The sequence below is a fragment of the Chaetura pelagica genome, unplaced genomic scaffold (genome assembly GCF_000747805.2).
Source record: "Chaetura pelagica isolate M959 unplaced genomic scaffold, ChaPel_1.0 scaffold166, whole genome shotgun sequence".
In the NCBI taxonomy this organism is placed as follows: Eukaryota; Metazoa; Chordata; class Aves; order Apodiformes; family Apodidae; genus Chaetura; species Chaetura pelagica.
Window position 1 is genome coordinate 2051362 of NW_009953758.1, and position 22888 is coordinate 2074249.

Here is a 22888-nt window from a genome sequence, read left to right on the forward strand (position 1 = left end):
ATCTGTTGAGGCCAAGTTACCACTCACTCCATGCCTGCATATGCCTGGTCTGTGTGGAACACTGCTAATTTCATCTCTTGTAGAGTCATAAAATGATAGATTTTCACATCTTGCTAAGGTTTTGCAAAATCTATATATTGCCAACACTTCACAAAAGAAAAGCAAAACCCTGACCCCTCTTCAAGAGGCACAGTTCTGTGGGACTGAGGTCCCACAGTCTTACAGGCTTTTTGAGACGGAATCTGCTGCACCTCCACTGCAGAAAAAAAATCTGTGCTAAGAGGAAGAGACAGCACGTTTCCTGGGCTAGGTAGAGGACCAAGCCTCCCACGAGGACACCGCCAGCTCACACAACACTTGGGCGTGCTTTAAAACCAGGACTGCAGCGAAGCCGTGCCAGAGCCAGTCCCCGAGGAGGTGGCGGCACAAACTCCAGCTGCTGCCTTTACCGCTTCACACACCGCTACAGAGCCAGCCGCCCCGCAGGGCAGGACAGCCCGGCCCGCCGGCCCAGCACGGCGCCCGCGCACGGCCGGGCGCGCCCCCGGGGGGGGGGGGGGGGGGGGTCAGGGGTGACAGGCCCGGGCTGGCGCGGGTTTAATGAGCTGATTAGCGCTAATTACGGCGCTAATTACCGGGTAAGCAGCGCACACCCCTATCTCATGGGGGATCAGGGGGCTGCGTCCTCCTCTTATCCCCACCGCGAAATGGAGGGGGACAGGGGCGCCCGGGCAGGTCCCCCCGGGAGCAGGCGGGGTCCCCCAGCTGCGGACGGTCCTAAAAGGGGCATCGCCCCCGCGCCCCTCCGAGCGGGGCTGCCCAGCAGGCCGGGATTTCGCCGAGCTGCGGCTGTAAAGACACTGATGCTCTTACAGCCCAAGCCCTGTAATCCAGGCACTGCAGCGCGGGGCCGCAGACAAGGTCCCGGCCACGGCGAGGACACCTTCCCAGCCCGGCCCCTTCCCGCACTTATATGGCCAGCCGGAAAACGCTGCCGTGTCTCCTGGTGTCACAGTTTCTCTTCTGGAAACAGTTTCGCTTCCATACCCCGGGGTCAGAGGAAGAGCGAGCCCACGGTCAGGCAGGGGAAGGGGGTCTGCTGTTGGGCTTGTAGCACAGCCACTTGCCTACTTATGCTTTGACTTCAGGCAGGTTGCTGAAATAATCTACACCTCAGTCTGATCAGCTGTAAAATAGAGCCATTAACAGAAAATAAATTAAAACCTCAAAACAAAGCCGTTTTTTAATAGCAAACAACTATCAGGAGATGTGGAACTGTTTTTTGTTATTTAAAATATGTGCCCCATTCAGTAAAAGAAGCATTGAGCATCATAGCTGAAATCAGTTATGCATTTCAGTAGACAAGCAATAGACATGAAACTACAGCCTTCAGCACCCACTTTTTTTTGCACACTGGCTTCATGCTAAAAAAGCCATTGAGCAATGCCAGACTTCCCCTGGCTAGAGGGCAAGTTCCTGGCTAGGAAAGTTATTAGAATACAGGGCTTGATAAATTGCATCAGCTGACAGCACTAAAGATTAAGAACCTCTGTCCATCTACAAAACAGGGTCCCCAGGTGAAGAAAATAGTGTGCCTCATTCATGTTTTTCTCCTCACACGTGCCATTTGAGTTTTGGTGTGGTTACTTGTCCTATAAGAATACAACAGCCTATAACCTCCACATAGGCCACTGAACTTGGAAGTGCTGGGTTAATGGCTGGACTTGATGATCTTGAAGTTCTTTTTGAACCAAAACAATTCTATGATGCTATTCTATGAACAACATAGTACCCAAGCCTTTCCCTTTCAGCCTTTTCAGATTTGAGGCTGGACATCTTGGAGGTTAAAAAGAAGAGGAAAAAATTACAGACCACTGAGCAGTCCAGCTATATTGCATTTTCCTTTTTCACTGGATTTTCAGAGCAAAGAACTCTTTAACCTTTAGTGAAATTCAAGTGTTTGCTTCATCTAAGCAGGCAATAACTGAAAAAAAGATAAAACTTCCTATTATTCTGTATTTGTTTTTTAAGGTAAAAGATACCCTTCCTTAGTTTTTGGGACACCCAAATCATCCAAGAGCATTATTGGGAAAAACAGTCCTCTCTGGCAATACATACTGGATCACTCTTTGCGGGAACACCCAATTCTAAAGAAGCTGAGACTGGTCAGTATTTTACCCCTCAATACAGAATTTCTGTTCAGTCTTCCGCTAGGCCCTTTTAGTATTGTCCATGTCTTGTCCTGAACTGTTGGACACTCTGTGACATTCCTTCCTCCATCTTATTCACACATTCCTGGATTTATAGGTGGTAGTACACAAAAGTACCAGATCATTAAGGAAGGACTCAGTTGCACAGCTGTCTGTTCCTTACGGAGATACCTAATAGCCTGGGCCCTTAAGGTTTCTCTGCTAGAACCTTGAGGAGGAAACCAAAATACTACTTGCTGGTGAAGACCATTATTTGATGTACACGGAAAGATGGCTCAAATCTTTTCCTTTTCCTGCTCCTTGTGCTTTTTGGCATTTCTAGTCCTTAGAGACTACTCTGTATACATATTTATACTTGGTGGTGATATCTGGTCCAGAAGAAATCCTGGGCAAATCCACTACCCTTGGGTACACTTTTTACATAAGAGAAGCAATGCAAAGTTGTCCAGAATTTGTTTTAAACTGATAGTACCTACTTTCCAATGTTAATGGCTCCCCAAATAAGATTTTAAGAGTACCAGCATATGTTTTAGACACATCTGTTTATCCATGGCTCCCAAGCCCATGTGTTCGGGCTGTTCTTGATTTTAACTTGAACAGATTCGTTCTGTTCATTTTCATTGGCAGGTAAGGAACCTGTAGCTCACAGAGGTGGTGTCCTCTAGCATGCTCCTGTGTCAGAGCTCAGAACAGACCTCCTGACTCCCAGCTAGGACATTTCAAGTGACACAAGCTATTGTATTAAAGCAATTCCATGTTAAGTACTGGAGCTGCTTGGTTCAAATGAGCCCTAGAAGAAGAAAGGAAATAGGAGGACTTGCCTTTCCACTGAATTGCCATGGCATAGCCCTACTTCCCTTGCTGCCTCCCCCTCAGTCCAGGGGACCTCCCACCTTGGAGGGAGGCGCAGCACCTCCAGTTCTGTGCTGTGTAGCTGGAATGATGCCTGACCTTTGGCCATGGACTTTAACCCAGCTTTGATGATTAGTCTCTGCTTATGACACACACCCTGCTCTCCTCAGTTACTGCTACATTCAAAACAGTTTCTGGCTCATAGATGGAGCACAAAGCTATCTAAAATGAAAATTATAAGAGTGTCGTTTTTTCCTGGGGTGTCTCTGGGGTTTTTGCCTAGGATACTGTTTTGGAATATTTTGCTTGTTATGATGTGTTATTTTTTTTTGCCTTCCAAGCTCACTGCTGATCATCCCTGTGGTAAAATGATGGTGTCCTGTGACCAGGCTCAGCTTATGGCAAATTTGGTCAAACTCATTAAAGCCAAGAAAGTTATTGAAATAGGTAAGAAAGTAACTTTGTCTTCTCTGTAGTACAATAAAGCTCCTGGCTGTGTTTCTCCAAATACAGCCATATTTACACAAGATAAGGTATAGTAGGGCACCGCATTCCTGTCTCAGCAATCAGGTGGGCAAACTACAGTGTGAAAAATAGCATCTAATTTGCACTTACTTGTCACTTTGTCTATCTGCACATTCAGTAATTCTAGTATCAGCATGGATATCTCCTCAACTCAGAGGCAATCTGAAAAAATGAGATAAACAGATCGCTTGGGTCTCCAATGTCAGGCAGCTATTCCAGGCAGGATGTGTTCATTCCTTCCTGTATCAGTTTCTTGCAAGAAGGAAAGGTTTCACTGCACAGGCCTTGCATCCAATCCACTTTCCTAGATGCACCTATGTTAGCAGGATGTCCCACAGCCAAGCTAATGCTCAGCCATCAGGTCTGGGTTCCCACCTTCATCATTCTTGTCCTGGCTGTTATGATGCCCTTGTTATAATGTATTTTGCTTCTGGTCTTGTCCCTTTCGCTCAGGATTTAGCTCCCTTTTAAATAAGGGTGTTGCTCAGAGATGCAAGGCCAGACTCTGCCCTGTGTGTTCAGGATACTTTTGGAAAAAGCCCACATGAAACTTAGCTAAAAGATCAACTTAAAAAAAAATCAAAACCACACTGAAAAACAAAAACAAACAAAAACCAAAAACAAACACCCACCATTACATTACAATGGAGGGCAAAAGCTTTTGTATCCATTACCAAATTGCCATCCTTAACTCCTTTCACCTTTGAGATATTTAGTGCTGAAGGGAATACTGAAGTTCACTATCTTTCTTTTTTTTTTCCCACAATATGGTAAGTGTTAATGACTGTTATTATTTTCATAGGTGTCTTCACAGGTTATAATACCTTGAATATGGCACTTGTCCTGCCAGATAATGGCAGAGTTATTGCCTGTGATATAAATGAGGATTATGTCAAAATTGGAAAGCCACTGTGGAAAGAGGTAAGTAATGTCTCTTCTGTTATATGCATTTGCATCTCAAGAGATTTTGGTATCTTAAACTTGCACACTCATACAGAAGTATTCCTATTATTAAAGGAGGCTAAGAGTTCAATTTGGAAAGACAGCTAAGTGCCATCTGGAACCTAGAAATAATAGGAAAAATATCTGAACACTAGTAATTCCCTGAATGCAATCCACTAACAGCTTATTTCTTGACCATTTTCATAAAGTCTTTGTTCTTTTTCACTCTAGGCAGGAGTGGAGCATAAAATTGACCTGCGGATTAAACCAGCAATTCAAACACTTGGTAAGTAACCTCACTTTTTATTTTTCCCTTCCCTGGAAATACAAGATAGATATAATGCTGATGAAATTCAAGACCAAATATGCTTCTGGATACAATCCCTTTGCTAAGTGAGACAGCTTCTTTTACACTGGTGGGGGGAAAATCAGTCAGAAAACTTCATAAGTTTAGTATTCCTACAAGCTAGCAAAAAGGAAGAAAATGCTTGTCATGTGTGGTGGGCTGTACTGGTCACTCACCTTTACTAACCATAGCCTTGTTTAATCTATAAAGTACTATTGTCAGCTTCTTCTGGTAAAGCAGATTAGAACAGATTAGACAAAGTCCAATTTCTCTTATCCATTGTCCAGTTTAAGCAAGTATTTCTTTGTTATAGACAGAAGGAGGTTTCTGAAAGGGCTGAAGTGCAGAAAAAATACAGAATATAAAACTTAGGATATGACAGTTGAACTGTGGCCAGAGAACTTCAAATTTAGGATGTGTCAAAAGCATTCCAGACCATTAGAAAGGCAATGACTTTCCTCATTCAAGAAAAGAGAATATGTGGGGCAAATGGAATATTAATAAATATTATGAACATGCAATAAATTTGCTAAGAATGGAGGAGGTGGAAGAAGATTTGCAGCAAAGGTGTTTGATTAATCTGCAGATCCATCTATGCCCTTATATTACTTCCAAATGCATCCCTCTTTTATAAAGAGGCAAATACTAGCAGTCTGCTAGGTTGCACTGTCCTTGAAGTCTGATGGACATCTTTGTCTAAGCAGTACTTCAAACAAAAAGTCCTCTGTTGACAGAGGATAAGGGCAGGTGAGAAGGGTGGCCAAGACTCTTAAGGAAGGCAGCAATCAGCCCCTCTGCAACTGGTGATTTGGAGTTCCCATTTAAGAGAACTCAAATCTGAATTCCACTTGCCTTAGCCCAGAGAGTGAACACTTAGAGCAATCTTTCACTGTGAGAGGGTTTGTTCATGAGCTGTACTATGACATTTGATCAACAAGAGATTAGCATTTTAGGGACTGTTCACAGGTACAAGAAAAATCCTGCTCCATTTAAGAAAACAGTTCTTCTCAGTCAGCTCAAAAAACAGCTGAAGATGTAGAGTGTGTTTCAAACTACTTGACTTGTTTTTACTGCACCTTTCAGCAGTCCCAGCTGTTTCTGCTGGTTTAGAACTACTCCATGAACTTCCAAGTAGGCAAAACCCAGTAACTGAGTGTTTTATGGAACGCATCATGCCTAAATTGGTTTCTGTGGGATAAGCTTTTCTAGTAATTAGCTGTAGAGGAATAGGCTGCCCGGTCAAGGCACCAAAACCATTATTTAATGAAAATTTGGACACAAATGGACAACTTCCTCCTACACAGCATTAACCAGGGTGTAACAACTCACTTTCTTGCTCTTCTAGATGAATTGCTGGCCAGTGGAGAAGCAGAAACCTTTGACTTTGCTTTCATTGATGCAGATAAAGAAAGCTACAATGAGTACTATGAAAAATGTTTGCGCCTCATAAAGAAAGGAGGAATAATAGCTATTGATAATGTAAGTACTGCAGTTGTAGTAGCACAGGGAGTTACTGCTTTTGCCTCTGGGAAAGGGAAAAATAAAAGTCACAGCAGGGTTAGTAATGTGATTTCTGACCTGCAACTTGGCTGCCAATTGCAACATATTTGTCCCATGTTATACAAAGGAGGCTTTTCAAATTCAACATAAATTCCTAAAGTAAGCTATATGGAAGACTAATATAAGAAAGGAGTAAAACCCTATAGCAGAAGTAATGTGTTAAATTTCTGCTAGTACATAAACAGCCTGTCATAACAGAAACTTAACAATTTTTCATCATTTATTACAGAGAGTGCTCTGTATTATTCGGAGTTGTTTTGTAGTACTTTTTCTTCTATGTGCAGTGCTTATGCAAGATCAAAGGTAGCATCTGTGATCATTAATTACTAGTAAGTTATCATTTAGTAAACTTCACTAGAAACAAAGAATAATGTTAAAATTCAGGCACCTTCAGAGGTATGGCGGCAGCTGAATTGGGGCTTTTAAAAATACCTATGTTTAATCACATCTGTTTTTTTTAATTGTGTGTTCTAATTTGCAGTAAAAGTACTGTTAGCCAGTTCTGTGGACTCCCAATTCCACTCGCTTAGGAGAGCTCCATGTCAGAAACCACTAAAAAACCAAAATCCATAAAATAACATCAATTTCTAAAAAACATGCAGGACCTTTTCCAACACTTCTTTTGTGGTATGAAGAACATATGGGAACCAATTAAGTGCATGATAGTTCTCATTTCAATAGGTCCTTTGGAGTGGAAGAGTGCTAAAACCAAGAAAGGATGACTTGGCAACCCAGAGCATCCACCACCTCAATGAGAAGCTTCTCAGAGATGCACGAGTCAATATCAGCATGCTTCCAATGGGGGATGGAGTCACATTAGCATTCAAGTTGTAACCGGAGGAAGCCCAGCAGATAGGAAACAACAAGCAGCATCAAATCATTATGAAAAACACAGGTGAAGCAGTATCAAAAAATGGTTATTTAACCTATATCTCCACTGGATAGCATAGCCTGGTAGACTCTAGGAGCAGCAGGATCATAAGGGCAGCTAAGTTGAGAAGAGAGACTTATTTTGAGATCTACTATGGTTTATTGTTTTAATTGTAATAAAATAAACGTACACAAGTTTGTCCTTGTAAGAGAGCATTTGAAAAAAATCTTCCTCTGTAGAATGACTGAGTTCCAAGTGAAGCAATAGAACAAAGTATTTTTCTGTCCTAAAAGACACTACTGAGTAGCAGAATAATTAGTCCTACATCAACAGAAAAAGAAACACAGTTCACTAATGTTGAAAGCCATAATAGAAAGTGGATTTTTAGTGAAATGTACGTGATAAAGGAGATTTCTAGCCTTCTCAAACTAATTACATTGAAAGTCACTGGTAATCCTTGAATGATACTACATAAGAAGCCCCAAATATAAACCAAATCTTTGTGTGCAAGGACAGTGTTTCTTTAACACAGATAACAGCGCAGGTAGGTGGGTTGTTTTTTTTCAATCAGAATGAGGAATAGCAAATCACAGAATCTCATGGATTGGAAGGGACCTCGGAAGATCATCTAGTCCAACCCCCCTGCCAGAGCAGGGTCACCCAGAGCACATCACACAGGAACGTGTCCAGGCAGGTTTTGAATGTCTCCAATGAAGGGGACTCCATAGCCTTTCTGGGCAGCCCGTTCCAGTGCTCTGTCATTCTCACAGTAAATAAGTTTTTTCTGATGTTTATGAGGAACTTCCTATGTTCCAGTTGGCACCCACTGCCCCTTGTCCTGTCACTGAACATCACTGAAAAAAGCCTGGCTCCATTCTCCTGACTCTCGCCCTTAACATATTGGTAAACATTGATGAGGTTGCCCCTCAGTCTCCTCCAAGCTGAAGAGACTCAGCTCCCTCAGCCTTTCCTCATAAGGGAGATGTTCCACTCCCTTAATCATCTTTGTGGCTCTGTGCTGGACTCTTCCGAGCAGTTCCCTGTCCTTCTTGAACTGTGGGGCCCAAAACTGGACACAATATTCCAGATGGGGCCTCACCAAGGCTGCATAGAGGGGGAGGAGAACCTCTCTTGACCTACTAACTGCACCCTTTCTAATACACCCCAGGATGCCATTGGCCTTCTTGGCCACAAGGGCACATTGCTGGCTCATGGTCATCCTCCTGTCCATCAGGACCCCCAGGTCCCTTTCTCCTACCCTGCTCTCCAGCAGGTCAGCCCCCAACCTGTACTGGTACATGGTGTTGTTCTTCCCCAGATGCAAGACTCTACACTTGCCCTTGTTGAATTTCATCAAGTTTCTCCCTTTCCAACTCTCCAGCCTGTCCAGGTCTCACTGAATGGCAGCACAGCCTTCTGGTGTGTCAGCCACACCTCCCAGTTTAGTGTCATCAGCAAACTTGCTGAGGGCACACTCTGTTCCCTCATCCAGGTCATTGATGAAAATACTGAATAGTACTGGTCCCAGTACTGACCCCTGAGGGACTCCACTAGTCCAAATAGATTCTGTCTCATTGACCACAACGCTCTGACTTCTTCCTTTCAACCAGTTCATGATCCACCTCACTACCTGAGCATCAAAAGCACACTTCCTCTGTTTATCTACGAGGATGCTGTGGGAGAGAGTGTCAAATGCTTTACTTAAATCAAGATAAACCACATCTACTTGTTTCATCCTGATGCATTCTATAACATTTCTGATCACGAAACAGTAGCTGAAAACGTTCACCTTATGAGGACCAATGAAAGAGACTTAAGGGGGCAGAAAGCATATTTTATCTTAGCTAGAGAATAAGAATCCAGTTAATGGCTTATTTCCATGGTGAATTATAAATAGCAATAACTAATTTTTAGGGATCTCTATTTCAGCCTGAAATTTTTATTACAGAGAAAACCCAATTAAACAAGAAACCAAAACTAGCATTTTACAGACAAAAGCTCCGCTGGCTACTGTTTGGGGGGACTGGTACACTGAAAGGGTATAATATATGAAGGAAAAAGGTGACTTAGATTTGTTTGCCTTTTGTAGAGAAGTTGTATCAGAGCTAACGGAATGCTTCTTCCATTGGCTTAAATAATGTATTTGAATGACTCAAGGCACTGAGGGACCAAGATTTCAAGTTTCAAATTTTTAGAACTGGCTACTTAGCTCATATTTGAAGTGGGTGGCTTAGGTTCTGATAAGGGTTATATGTTCAGGGCACAAGTCTTGCCTGTCTCTGACACTAATGGTTCTATCCTGCAGTGGGAGAATGATGAAGAAAGGAAGCGTTGCCTGATGGTTTCTGAGTGGGGCTGGGAGTGAGGAGATCTTAATTCTATTTCTGTCTCTTCCACTTAAAACCTTGATTCAGCAGAGCATGTCAGGATGTGCTTAAGTACTTTGCTGAATTGAGGACTGGCTGCTGTAAAGTAAAATCCTTGCCTGGGAGAAGGCCAGGACAATGTGCGTCTGGCCCTTAAATGAGAATTTAAACAGGGCATAAAGCCTGCCCAATTTATTTTTCTGAGTACAGTTTTACCCTCAGAGCTTCAAAACTCTGTGTGCCTCAATTTTCTTATCTGCATAAAAGAAATAACATCTTACCAAAATCTTAATGACTATAATTGTTCTCAGATAGATTGGCTAAAAGAATAGACAAGATCATTATCCATTTACATACAAAGCTTCTGACCATGTTGTGCATTACAATTTTACTTTTCAAGTAGATAAAAAATTTTAAAGGTTACAAACACAAAATGGGACACTTTAACAGCTGAGACATCCTCTCAAATATGCTTGCTTTCAGAAGCTGATAATCACAAATGATTTACGAGCTGTTACGCATACATACCCTGGCCTAAAACTATCATTATAGCCTTTCCCAAACAGGCAGAAGTCACTAGAATATTGATCACAGACTCTATATCTGTTTTGCTACTTATTTCCAAGTTGCAAGGAGCCTCTCAGTAAAGCCAAACCAAAAATAGGCAAGCACCATAACTATTTTTACAAGAAACTGTCAAATAACTGTTTAGCAACATTAAAAACCAGATACAACCATAGCTCACAAACTCCAAAACTCCTGTTACTTGGATGCTGGGAACTGGCAAAGTCCCCATTGCCTATGCTAGAGGAAGGCCTCACTGAGTGCTGTGCATGAGCTAGGATTTTGCCTCTGCTTTGGACTCTGCTCCATTTTAAAATATGCAGAACATACTGTGAGCATTTAATCAAACCTGTCTCCATCCTGATCACGTAATTACCATTAGAAAGAATAGCAATGTGTCCCTAAACTATAGATTGATGAGCCATCTGTAAGCTGAAACAAAGAGCAGAAGGAAGCTTAATTGAATCAAATATTTAGAATACATTACACTCTATCTTGTAGTTACTCAGAAGCTGGCCTTCTCTTCAGGCTTCTGTCCTGCACGTCTGGAATTTATCACCACTAACTGCATTTAATCCTTCAACCTTACTATAAAGTGACTGCTGATAATATATAATTATGGTTTAATTCAAGTAGTGAATCAGCTTTAGGGACTTTGTGGGGACAATGGAAACTTAGGCTTTCATTACACAGTGTGAGTGGACACATGATAATAAAGTCGAAGTCTTTGTCTCTCTCTAATGGCAAGATCATGTATGGGAGCTTATAGGTCTGCTGACCCCTCCCACATAACACCTGCCTGTGCTACTGCTCATTCTGAAGTGGCTCAGAAGCTTCCACCCCTAAAGAGGAGCTGACCTGTGGGCACAGCTGTTGCCCAAACCCTAATACCCAGCTGTTCATGCAACACTGCAATCTCTTGGGTAAGGAACTGGGCAGATGGTCACACTCAAAGAGTGGTGATCAACAGCTCGACGTCCAGATGGAGACCTGTGACAAGTTTTGTTCCCCAAGGGTACATCTTTGTCAGTGACAAGGACAGTGACACTGAGTGCACCCTCAGCAAGCTTGCTGAAAGCACCAAACTGTGTAGTGAGGCCAATACAGTGGAGGGAAGGAATGAAATCCAGAGGGACCTTCATAGGCTTAAGAAATGGCCTCATGCAAACTGGATGAAGTTCAACCAGGACAAGTGAAAGGTCCTGCACCCAGATGGGGGCAATCCCAAACATAAACACAGGCTGAGTGGAGAACAGATCAAAAACAGTCCAGAGGAGAAGAACTTGGGGGTGATAGTGGATGAGAAGCTCAACAGAAGCCAGCAATGTGAGCTTGCAGCCCAGAAAGCCAACTGTGTCCTGGGCTGCATCAAAAGAAGCATGGCCAGTAAGGCCAGGGAGGTGATTTTCCCCCTCTACTCAGCTCTCATGAAACCCCACCTGGGGTACTGTGTCCAGTTCTGGAGCCCCCAATATAAGTTGGACATAGCGCTCACGGAGAAAGTCCAGAGAAGGGCCATGAAGATGATCCAAGAGCTGGAGCACCTCTCCTACTAGAACAGGCTGAGCAAGTTGGGGCTGTTCAGCTCGAAGAAGAGAAGGCTCTGGAGAGACCTTATAGCAGCCTTCCAGTATCTGAAGGGGGCCTACAGGAAAGCTGGAGAGGGGCTTTTTACAGGGGTATGGAGTGAGAGGACAAGAGGTAAGGGATCAAAACTGGAAGAGAGGAGATTTAGGTTAGACATTAGGAGTAAATTATTTAGTGTGCAGGTGGTGAGACACTGGAACAGGTTGCCCAGGGAAGTTGCAGAAACCCCATCCCTGGAAGCTTTCAAGGGCAGGCTGGATGGGGCTCTGAGCAACCTGATCTAGTAAGAGGTGTCCCTGCCCATGGCAGGGGGGTTGGAACTGGATGGTCTTTACAGTCCCTTCCAACTCAAACTATTCTATGATTCTGTGATTCTTCTAGTTGCAAGGGTTGACCCATGTGAGGTCAACACAAGTCACAAATGTACAGCTGGGACTTGGTCAGAAGCAAATGGGACAGTGCATTAAAGAAAAAAAAAACAACGAAAAAAAAACACCACACCAACAACATACACACACACACAAAAATCTCACAGAAAAAGTAGTCCTCCCTACTGCAATAAGTCCCAGAAGCCCCATGAGACTGAAAACATGCAATCCTAGCTGCTGGTCAAGCTTAAGTATCTCAGTTCCTGCTCCAGCAGGGAAAATACTCCAGGTGCTCAGAAATCTCAAAAGAAGGCTGGTCCCCAAAATGAAAACCCTCACTGTTCAAGAGTAGACACAGGGGTTCCTGAATGCTCCTGGGTCACTTGCACATTTTCAACACTGCAGCTTATGATCCCACTGGAACATCCAGGGGTCAAAGCAGGGAGCATCACCAGCCTCTCATGTTGCTGCAAACCTAGAGGAAAACTGGGCTGCTGGATGTAATGTAATTTCAGAGGCATTTGTTGGAATCTCTGACACTACCATCCCTCCTTTAACAAACTCACAAAGTGTTTTTAATCTGTTGAATTTAGTCATGTTACACTTGGACAGTGCTTCCTGTGAACTGCTGCTCGTGGAAGACAATTAGCAAGCTTTTTGTGATAAAGCCTTTAGGATACCAGAAAAGGAACATGAATATAAACCTCATCCAAATCCCCTCCTTTGAAGCACAAGCAGCTCCTCACATTCCCCAGAAATCTTGCAGCTTAGACCTGAGGCACACACCATGACTCAGGCACTGCAATCTTGATGATGGCAATAGCAGCAAGTGCCGTAACTTGCAACTGGCTCCTTTTTGACAACGTAGTAGCACAGTTAGCTAAGTCCCTGCTTGTGTTCTCTTTATCACTTGAAGAAATCCATCCTAAATGGCCGCAACAGGGGTAAATAAGCTAAGACGTCAGTGATGTTTTAAGACATCACGCTCTCTACTAGTTGAGATGAACACAGCTGAATTTTATCTAACCCATCTACTGAAACTGCACATATTCTCCCCATCCCTGGCACCAGCCTTGCACTACCACAAGGAACATGACCTTACAGCTTCATCCATTCTTCCAAACAATGGGTACACCAACACATTCATATAACCTACGACCTCCCAACACACAAGAAATCTGGACCCATCTCTTGATGCTTTGCAGCACATTTGATTTTACTGCTCTTTTCATTTTCATGGGAGCAGCAGCACTACCACATCCACCCCAGAATGAAAATGTGAAAAGCCATAAATAAAACGAGGAGGATCTTTTGGTGAAGGATTTTTTTTATGGTATTCTAAACAACGAGTGCTGAGCAAGGACTGACACAGCTGGTTCTTTCCTCTGCACACCTGAGAGCTGCAAATGAGCATTTCCTGCCATAGTGAGCACTGAAGTTTCTTCAGAGAAACTGAAATGTAGTAATTTTTTTTGTTTCCTCATCCATCATTTGCTCTGCTCTTTGGTCTGCCAAGCCCTGTCCCAGGGCAGTGGCATTTCACTGCTGCTGCTGTATGTTCTGTGCAGTGATTTGTGCTGGGATGAAAGGTTCTGCATAAGAATAAAGCATTACCTCTGCATAATTCTAATCACACACAAATTGGTCTCATGCATTTTCAGCTACTGGTGGTTTTTAACTCACCTGTTTTATAATATTAATTTTAAAGGTAATGTTTTGAAAACGGAAATGAACAAACATAAAACCTGTAAAAGAGAGGAATTAATGTGGAATTTCAGACAAGTTATTTATCTTCCTTTTTCCTTAGTGCAATACTGTAGGGATAAGCATATAACTAGCTGCTTTAATATTTATTCCTATTATAGAAAAAGTAAACATTGCTGATAAGTCACTGCTTTCCAGGATTAGATTTCATATTTTCAAGACTGCTTTAAATTAATGCAGAAGCAAACATTATCTTTTCCTCTTATTCATACATTTCCCTAATGACTTCCAAGCAAATTGTGCCTACTTATATTTTATGATTTTAAATAATTAAAGCATTTTATGGAGGCAACTAAATTCTCTCCAGAGTTAGCAAGAAGATTATTGATTGAACAGATCTCAAGCTACAAGGAAAAAATTATTATTTAGTTTAAAGGCTCATAATTTTATTCCTATTCACCTTTGAAAAAACTATCTATGCATTTTTACAGCAACCTTTTCAGTTATGCCAGGGTAGGAACTCAGGTTATGTTGGTGAGCTGAAAGTAGTAACTTTCTGACATTGTGAAATTAGATTTGTAGAAGATAGTTAGTGAGAGACTGTAATTATTGCTCCCACAAGTAAATGCAATGCGTAACTACTGCATACACATTCAACAACACTGTGTTCTTTACCCAGGATAAGACCTGGCTGTACATTCACAACACCAAGGATAAGAATCAAATCCATAAATCATATACATCAACTAAAGAAGTCTGCTCTCAGGGAAGGATGAGCTCATTGGTCACTCAGCCTCAACGTGTCATGTTGTGTGGCATGGCCACAGGAGTCTGCAGGGTTATGGCCCAGAAAGGGACTCCACCTAACAGCACAAGAACAAAACAAAAAAAAAAACAAACCAAAAACAAACAATGAAAAGGCCCCACAAAAGTAGAAGCCAATGCATTTTAAAACAGGTGCAAATAAACCTGTAGAAGGGAAAAAATAAACCTGTAGAAGGTAAAGAGATGCTTGCAAATCTAAATAGAAGTCAAACTAGTATCACCTGGAGCTAAGCTAGGCTTAAAGGGAAGGAGCCTCATACTTGCCCATTATTTAACTTGCATCTTTTAATGAGTGCTTTGTCAGGAAGAAAACATTAAGAATTTACATTTAAAGGTAAGCAAAATGTGCATCTTCCTTGGACTAATTATAAAATGCATGTCCTATTCTTTTCCCTAGCTAAACTCACACAGGCTGTGCCTTACAAGACTCAGTGCTTTCTTTATTTCTTTGTAAGGTATATATTTTTATATTTGCCTACTACAAGTCAGCTACAGGTCAAAACATGGAGGGCAGAAGGAGCAATCACAGTTGCAACCAGCAGAAGCAGAACGTTTTGTCAGACAGCAGTGGACACCTGTGAACCCAGGCAGAGCTGCAAGGGCTGCATAGGGATGAGGACAGGACACAGAGACCTGCATTGGTCTGTGCAAGGGGACCCACATCTGCCTCCACATCAGCAGGCCCAAGCTCCATGGATGGAGATAAGAAAGGGTCTCTTAGGTGCATTAACCCACAGCTTGCCCCCACCCACCAATGTCTCCTCAGCCTCCTAGGTATTGGTATGCCATTTCTACAGTGTCACCTTCAATGTCCTCTAGCCATCTAAATGCCAGTTGCTGTAAAACACTGTCCCAAGACATTTAATCCATCTTTTCCATGTAAAGTAACTAGTGGGGTTATTCCAAAGCAGAATGCCACAGTTATTTGTGCAACTAGTGTGCCATCATGTATTCTATCAAAGAGATTAATACAACCTGAAAGAAATTGCAGATCCTTACTTGGTTTCCTTTAAACATCAGAGCTAGATCATATTCCAGTGAGCATCCATGACATCCCCAGTGAAGAGGAGCATTAATTCACTATCAAGTGCCATTATGCAATGGTGTTCACTAGGTCAAACTCCTGATAAAACAGTTCCTGTACAAAAGGTTGCAGTTTCTCTGCAGCTGTGTAGACCCAGCCTCTACATCACCTCTGGGATTTCCTACAACTGTTGCGGAATTTAGGCACAGTCATTCCCTGGGAATTATTCCCAACAACAACTGTTGCCTCCTCAGGTCAGGAAGACAAGCAAAATGGAGTCAGTAAGATGTCCTGCTGACATCTGGGCCACAGTCCCACACATTTAATGAACACCCAGAGATCTGGGGTCCCAAAATCCCTACTGATGTTACAGCAAAGATGCCGGGTACCACCAAGCCCATCAAAGCCCTTCTTTCATGAAGCTTTGGTTACTTTGATGGGTGCTACCAAGTTTTCCTTTCTTGATTTTTCAACATAGTCACTCTCATACTGAGTGCTGCTCCTTAATTCAAGCTTAACTTCAGGCATAATTTAAACTTCCACTCATAGACTACAATAAATTGTTAATGAAAAATTCAGAGCTGCAGCTAGGGTCTACTTGTTAACCTTAGACAGCATTTATGGTCACTTCCACAAACTGCAGTAAAAGCATGTGACTAAGGCTGCAAAGATAAACACTCAGAAGGTTACAAAAGAATAATTAAATTTGCACAAGCAATCTTAATTTTTAGAACCCCTGTTACATGTAAGCACTATAATAATGATTTTAATATTATGATCAAGCATTTCAAGCACTCTTTTATGTGCTGCTTCCTGACCTTATTAGGTCTCATTTTACTTGTCTTGCCTCCAGGCTGACCAACTGAGAACCTACGAACAGGAAAATAGCTAGCTTTAAGCAGACTGTGCCAATAGAGGATTCCTAGATCTCAGAAGGGCCAGGCGGCCTTGTGCCACAGACACACTTTTCCAGCAAAAGAGGTGGAGGAAATTAGGGAGCCAGACACACCAGCAAAATTACAACTGCCTTTTCTATGTTTAATTATCTTTTCTTTCTTAATTATATTTATTTCACCTTCATAAAAATAAAATGGACTGCAACAGCTACAACCAAGTAACTTCAATTAACTCACTGTACTTTTGCTCCAAGCAATTCAAAGGCTATCAAGCAGAAGGGAAGAAAAACAGAGGAGCCGTAAGAATGGGTTTACCTATGCAACAGCAAGCTATCCTGTGAAAGGGGAAACAAAAACATCCAAATTAAAGCTTTTCTTTTCCTACAAGTTTTATATTCAGTTTTCTTTCCTTCTGTCCCTTGCTGCTAACCAGGCTGAGTTTGTGCCTGAAACCCTGCCCCTCCGGTATCACCGCCTGGCTGCCGTGCAGGCAGCTCCGCTCACACGGGCAAGGCAGGCACGTACCAGCCTGCAACGAACCGTGAACACAGCCACACTCTGCAGGGCACCAACACGCAGGGGCCAGCTGTGCCCCAGCCCCACCTGAGCACGTGTCATACCATACTTTTAATTCTAGAAATCCCAGACAGAAATGTGAGAGAAATCTTATTTCAGGAAGATGAAATCGGATTAGCCTAACGAAAAAGCCTTGCAAGGGCAGCGGGCTTGTGCTTCCTGCAGATCTCTCTGCTCCGCCGTGATGGATACTTTGCCATACACAGGGCAAGAGCAACCACCTAACTCCCTGGCTGTCCTCTCCAGACAGGGGTGCTGTGGGCTGGGAAGAGGCTGTTATGAAAGACAAAGCTTCCCACACCAGAAAAGGAAATGGCAGGAAATAGGACTTTTGAGTTAGGCTGTTTAGACAGCCCTTGAAAGGGAGAAATTCGGAAGCAGAAGGTGGATTAGTTGGGTTGTGCTGGCTTGTAGGGGAGACCTACCAATACTCCAACATTTGTACACATTCATGAACATGGCACATGATGGGCATGATAAAGTTAAACCCAGGTGAGCTTCTGGCTATGTGAGTAGGCTGGAAACAATTTCAATGACATGTTCATGTACCCTAAATGCAAAGAGGGCTGTTGCTACAAAGCATTGGGTCTCACCTGAAAGCCTACCAGTCTTCCACCGGGACTGAATGCTGTACCAGATTTCCCTAAGTACTAAAAAAACCCAAACAAACAAAAAAACCCGCCACCCACAAAAACAAACAAACCAACCCAAATATTTATTCAAACACAATGGGAGGTGATTGGCCTTCTGTTACAGAGGCTGCAATACAAGACTATAGCCACACTATATTACAGTACCCTGAAGACGTATTTGTGAATTGCAGTTCACTTAAAAACGTTTCCTAAAACATGAATTCCTGCAGATGCCTGTTCACACTTACCTAGTGCCATCTCTGCCAGCAAGGACTCTGCAGCTGGTAAGGCAGAGGGCCACCACTTCCACATCCATGCAGCCATCCGTCAGAGTTGATATCATTCAGCCCAACTGACAAACCTCCTAGGCACGATGGCAAGCAGCCTGCACTCAAACACTACTACAGTTTGAATGCTACTATACCCTCCTCCATTATGGTCAGGCTTTTGTCCAGGTGTAAGGACACGTAAGTAGCACCACCAAACACAAGGGAAGGGAGAAACACTCTCTGCACTGCTCCCCAAAGCACATGCTACCAGTTAGAGAAGTGAAAATGATACCAGGTGATTCTTGTGATCAATTGTAGCTCACACAATCCACTCAACAAGGCAGCAAGAAAAAAAAAATCACTAGAGCTGTAAATCTGGCTTGGACCCATGTCCAGCCCCCTGCAGTGGGGCAGCTGGCAGAACACCCACTCCTCCTGTCCCCCAGAAGCTGAGGGGCTCGAGATGCCTGGCAGAGAGGCACTTGCACGCTTTGCTTGGGCAGGGAAACAAGGCCCCAATGACCAACAAGGGGGGCCAAAGTGGGGTGCAAGATGGGCTGAAGCACCCCCCAGAAGCAGGCAGTGGGGGACCCTGGGTAGCAGTGCCAGCCACATGGTGCACTGCCCAGCACCATGGACACGCTCATCTTCTGGCTTTGTCCGGGAAAGACAAATTTTGTACATTCATGAACAAAAGAGCCCAGAAAAAAAGTTGTTTCCACTCTGTACCCTCAACTGAAATATCCCACATAACAGCTTTTTAACAGCCCCTCCGTAGGAAGGGGATGATGGTGCAGTCACTCCTCACAGCAGTGCTGACCACCCTACAGCTGCTTCTGGTGGGAAGCCACTGCCCCACTGCATTGGCAGCTCAAGCAAAAGGAAGGATTCACACATATTCTCCACAGTGTCCCCAAAGGACAGGCCCTGAGCAGGCTTGCTGGTCTTTCTTTCTTGTCCCCATGCTCTGATTGCTTGACTGGGACCCAACTTAGTTGGGAAGATGGGGCAAGAGTTTGTGAGCTACCCACACACTGTGGCCACCCACCCACACATGCCACATGGCCACCACAGGGCCAGTCCAGCCCCCTGTGGCGCTGGGTGCCACCAGGCACTCAGAGATCATAACCCAGGCAACATTTTCAATCCTTCCTCCTTCCCTTCAGGTTTTTTGCCAGCTGGTGTGCCCCAGCCTCCTGTCAGGACATGTTTCTTAAAACTGAGGGGGGCCAGAACGTCCCTTTGCAAATCAAGGGATCTTGAGCCATTTGGAGGTTTCTAGAGAAGTACTGTCAAGCCAGAAGCAGAGCAGCGGTTGGGGACACAACCCGCTTCGGCACCCGGAGGCGCCCGCGTCCCCAGAGGCGGGAGCGGGGGCCAACGGCCGCCAGGTGGCGCCGCCGGCGCGCGGCCCGGGCGGTGCGGGGGGACGGTCACACCCTCCTGGTACAGCCCTGGCCCCTGCCGGGCTGGGTCAGTAGGAACACTGAAGGACAGTCATGCTCGTTCAGCAGCTGCCGGGGAAAACGCCTCCGTCGCATCTGTGCGGAAAAAAACAGCCCCTCCCGAAACAGCCACGCCCTGAACGTAGCACAGCGGGACCGACTTCTTCATTGTTCCTCGCGCCTAATTCGCCGTTACGGTGTGTTTTTAACAGTGCCACCACGGATCCACAAAATACCCAAGGACAAAGCTCATGGGTTTCCCGTCAGCAACCTCCCCAGGTCTCGCCGTGCCCGGCTCCAGGCCGAGCGCTCCTGACCCCGCCTCCCACACCCGCACTGACTCCGGGAAGCACAGACCCCGCACCTCAGCGAGGTTTTTGTACTAGCCCTTTGGTATTTTAATGCTCGTAAGGGCACAGGCAAAACAAATATACTGAGTTGCTAACAATGCGAAATCATTAAACAGTGATGGCTTTAGCAGCCCGTGGAAAGATCACTAGTGGCTTACCTTGCATGGAATTGCTTCTGTCTTAACTGACTGGTGTGCTAAGGAAACAAGGACCTTTGACACAAGCAGGGTTGAATCACTGGTGCCCAGAGTGTCTTGCTGTTTGCTCCATACCACTTCTTACAGAAGTGCAGTCTTGGTAGATAAAACTGCAGCACCTTTGGGCCTGGTAGATGGACTAAAATTGCAGAAGTAAGCCAAACACCAGAATAGGGCATCAGAGGGCAGGAAGAACAGTGTTATTACCTGTCTTTTCCCTGCCACAAGCAGGGGAAAGGCAAACACCTGTGTTCCAGTGCTTGGGGATGAAAGGTTTCCATGTCCATTCCAAAATAGGTCAAAAGAAATTTCTTGGTTTTGAATGACTGCAGTGTACAAGCAGCAGATTCAAGAATACATCACACCAACCCAAACCATGTGAAGAGTTCAAGGTTAACTGAAACAACCTGGAAAACTTCTAGAGCACAGAATCATAGAATCATAGGGGTTGGAAGGGACCTCGAAAGATCATCTAGTCCAGCCCCCTGCCAGAGCAGGGTCACCTAGAGCACATCACACAGGAAAGAACACGTGTGTTTGAGTGACTCAGTGAACCTGAGAGAACATGAGTGCTTAGGTAACTTGCAAAATCCAGAGCATCATATCTCACATGAAAGGATTTTTATTTAGGAAAGCATGATTAAGTTTCCTTGCAATATGCAAACAACCCCTACTCCAGGTGTACCAGGCAGGAACGAAATGCTATAGGACACACAAACAAGATGCACAGCCATGCTCATGTCATTTGTTATCTCAACTGTTTTTATTTTCTTCAGAATGACACCTGAGGAAAGGCTGGCTAGCACTGAAAGTATCATTAAGGCTTTTTACATGTTCTATGAAAATTGAACTATTTAAACTACCAACATTTCTTACCACAAAACTCTTGATTACAGCACCAGCTTCTGTAACACACTTGAAAAGAAAGTTAGGAAGCATTTTTATAAGCCTCACTTGAGCAATGTCAAGACAAACACTGAACTTCCTTTTCATGCTCAAAATACTGATTTGTGACAGAATATTTTAGGAAAACTCACATTTTCACAGTTGTCTCAACTACTGCAGAGCCCTTTTATTTCTCCAGCTGCCTATCAGCATTTTAACAAATGGAACTACTTCAGGTTTAAAGACTAAGTACTAGAAAAGTGATGCACATGGATACGGAAAAAAAATAATAGGTTCAAACGTTCCATTACTAACTTGTATAAAGAGCTGAAGTATCTGCTTTTATTTCACTTGCCTATTTTGGGACCTCAGGAAAACACCTAGGAGTAAACAGGGTATGGAAAAAAAGGGTTAGAGTACATTAAAGTGTCAGACAACAACAGCCCTATCAAAAGCTTCCAAAAACTGAGAAACATCAAAGTTACAGTCATGCTAGTTTAAGGATGCAAAAAAGATTCACAAGCAAAAGATAGAGTCCATCATCTGCACAGGTGCTAGTGTTGGTTGTCACATATAGGCACATAGCTTTTTTACTTTTTCAGAAGAAGCCTGGACACATATTGTGAGGCATCAAAGGTGGTTTTACTAAAAAGAAAATCCATACTAAAATTCAAATGTCTAGCCACACACTCTCTAGCTTAAACCGGTCCAGCACATTAAAAAAAACCCTTCAGACTAAAAATACAGTTTATGAATGTTAACATGAAGTACAACAAATTGCACCTTACGTGCTTCTTCCATCATTGAGTAGAAGTACTCCTCAGAAAAGGGCATTTAATGACAACAGGCATTTTACAAGAGTACTTAACTCACAGACTGAGTATGAGGGCAGCAATGCAGGATGATGATGATCTCAAGCAAATCACCAGGACTTTCATGAGGCTTAAGTCAAATCCAGCATGAACCAAACACAGCTTGCAAACCAGAGATAAATCTTCCTGATCATAAAACCTGCCCTATAAAGGAGGCTGCTGTGAACTACAGCCTTCAAGACTAAGTATCAAGATACCCTTCTCACCTATGAGAGTCTAAGTAGGCTCCAGTCCTCTCCCCAGTCTCAATAAACTCACATTCTTAGAGCATTTTAATTATATGTATTTAATATGTAACACCTTAAAACCATTCACAGCTAGCTATGGTGGACCTTAAGGGATGCTACACAAACAACGTATCCCTCATACTTCTATAATCTCTTCATTGTACTCTGCAGAAACACAAACATTTTTCCATTATTCCATGTTTCTGGACTCAAAGTAGCTATCTGCAAAGATTTATCAGTCAAAGAGAAAGCAAAATTGAATACATTTTCCTCTGTCTCCATTTAAAATTAAGCCTTTATTTCAGTCATTTTAAGCAGAAACCTCTCAAAGCATTAGGATCATCAGGCTGTTATACCATTATACTGTTACATTCAGTTGCAGAGATAGGTCTCACTTCATACAAATATAAGCAAAAGGTGTGTGACTGTGGTGAGGTTTTTCACCCCTTAGGCAAAAGCATCAAGGAGTAGTTCTTAAATGTCTTGGTGTGCCACATACACCATTCTGTACTCCTTATCAGGAGGCCTACTAGCAATGCAGTAAATCTTGCTTGTGGAACACAGAAATTAAACAGTTGTGTCATGACAAATCTTACCTGACAGAAAAGCACATTCAACTTGCTTGAGGAATCCAGTCGTTCAATGAAAACCATCTATATTCAGCGTTACCATAGGTGGGGTCCTTAATTGCACAAAGGTATAGAGCGCTACGTCTTGGATTATTTTAAGTTAGAAGTTAAAACTTAACTGAGCACTACCCTCGTATCTTAACTTTTAAAATATCTGAGGCACAAA

General features: G+C 43.4%; 1 protein-coding gene across 1 annotated transcript; it reads left to right on the forward strand.

Annotated features, from left to right (window-relative positions):
* Window positions 1–707: 707 nt before the first annotated feature.
* COMTD1 (catechol-O-methyltransferase domain containing 1) lies at window positions 708–7269 on the forward strand. The gene is made up of 7 exons (XM_010000808.1): window positions 708–1053; window positions 2032–2165; window positions 3404–3509; window positions 4390–4508; window positions 4761–4815; window positions 6221–6354; window positions 7117–7269. Exons 1-7 carry the CDS (start codon window positions 708–710, stop codon window positions 7267–7269), a joined length of 1047 nt encoding a protein of 348 aa, XP_009999110.1.
* Window positions 7270–22888: the final 15619 nt, after the last annotated feature.

Excerpts from the sequence above, each read along its gene's own strand:
- COMTD1 (XM_010000808.1), top strand. The coding sequence starts at position 708 with ATGGAGGGGGACAGGGGCGCCCGGGCAGGTCCCCCCGGGAGCAGGCGG. Across the intron at positions 1,054-2,031 it reads TTTCGCTTCCATACCCCGGG|GTAAAAGATACCCTTCCTTA; the intron begins GTCAGAGGAAGA and ends TTGTTTTTTAAG. Across the intron at positions 3,510-4,389 it reads CAAGAAAGTTATTGAAATAG|GTGTCTTCACAGGTTATAAT; the intron begins GTAAGAAAGTAA and ends TTATTTTCATAG.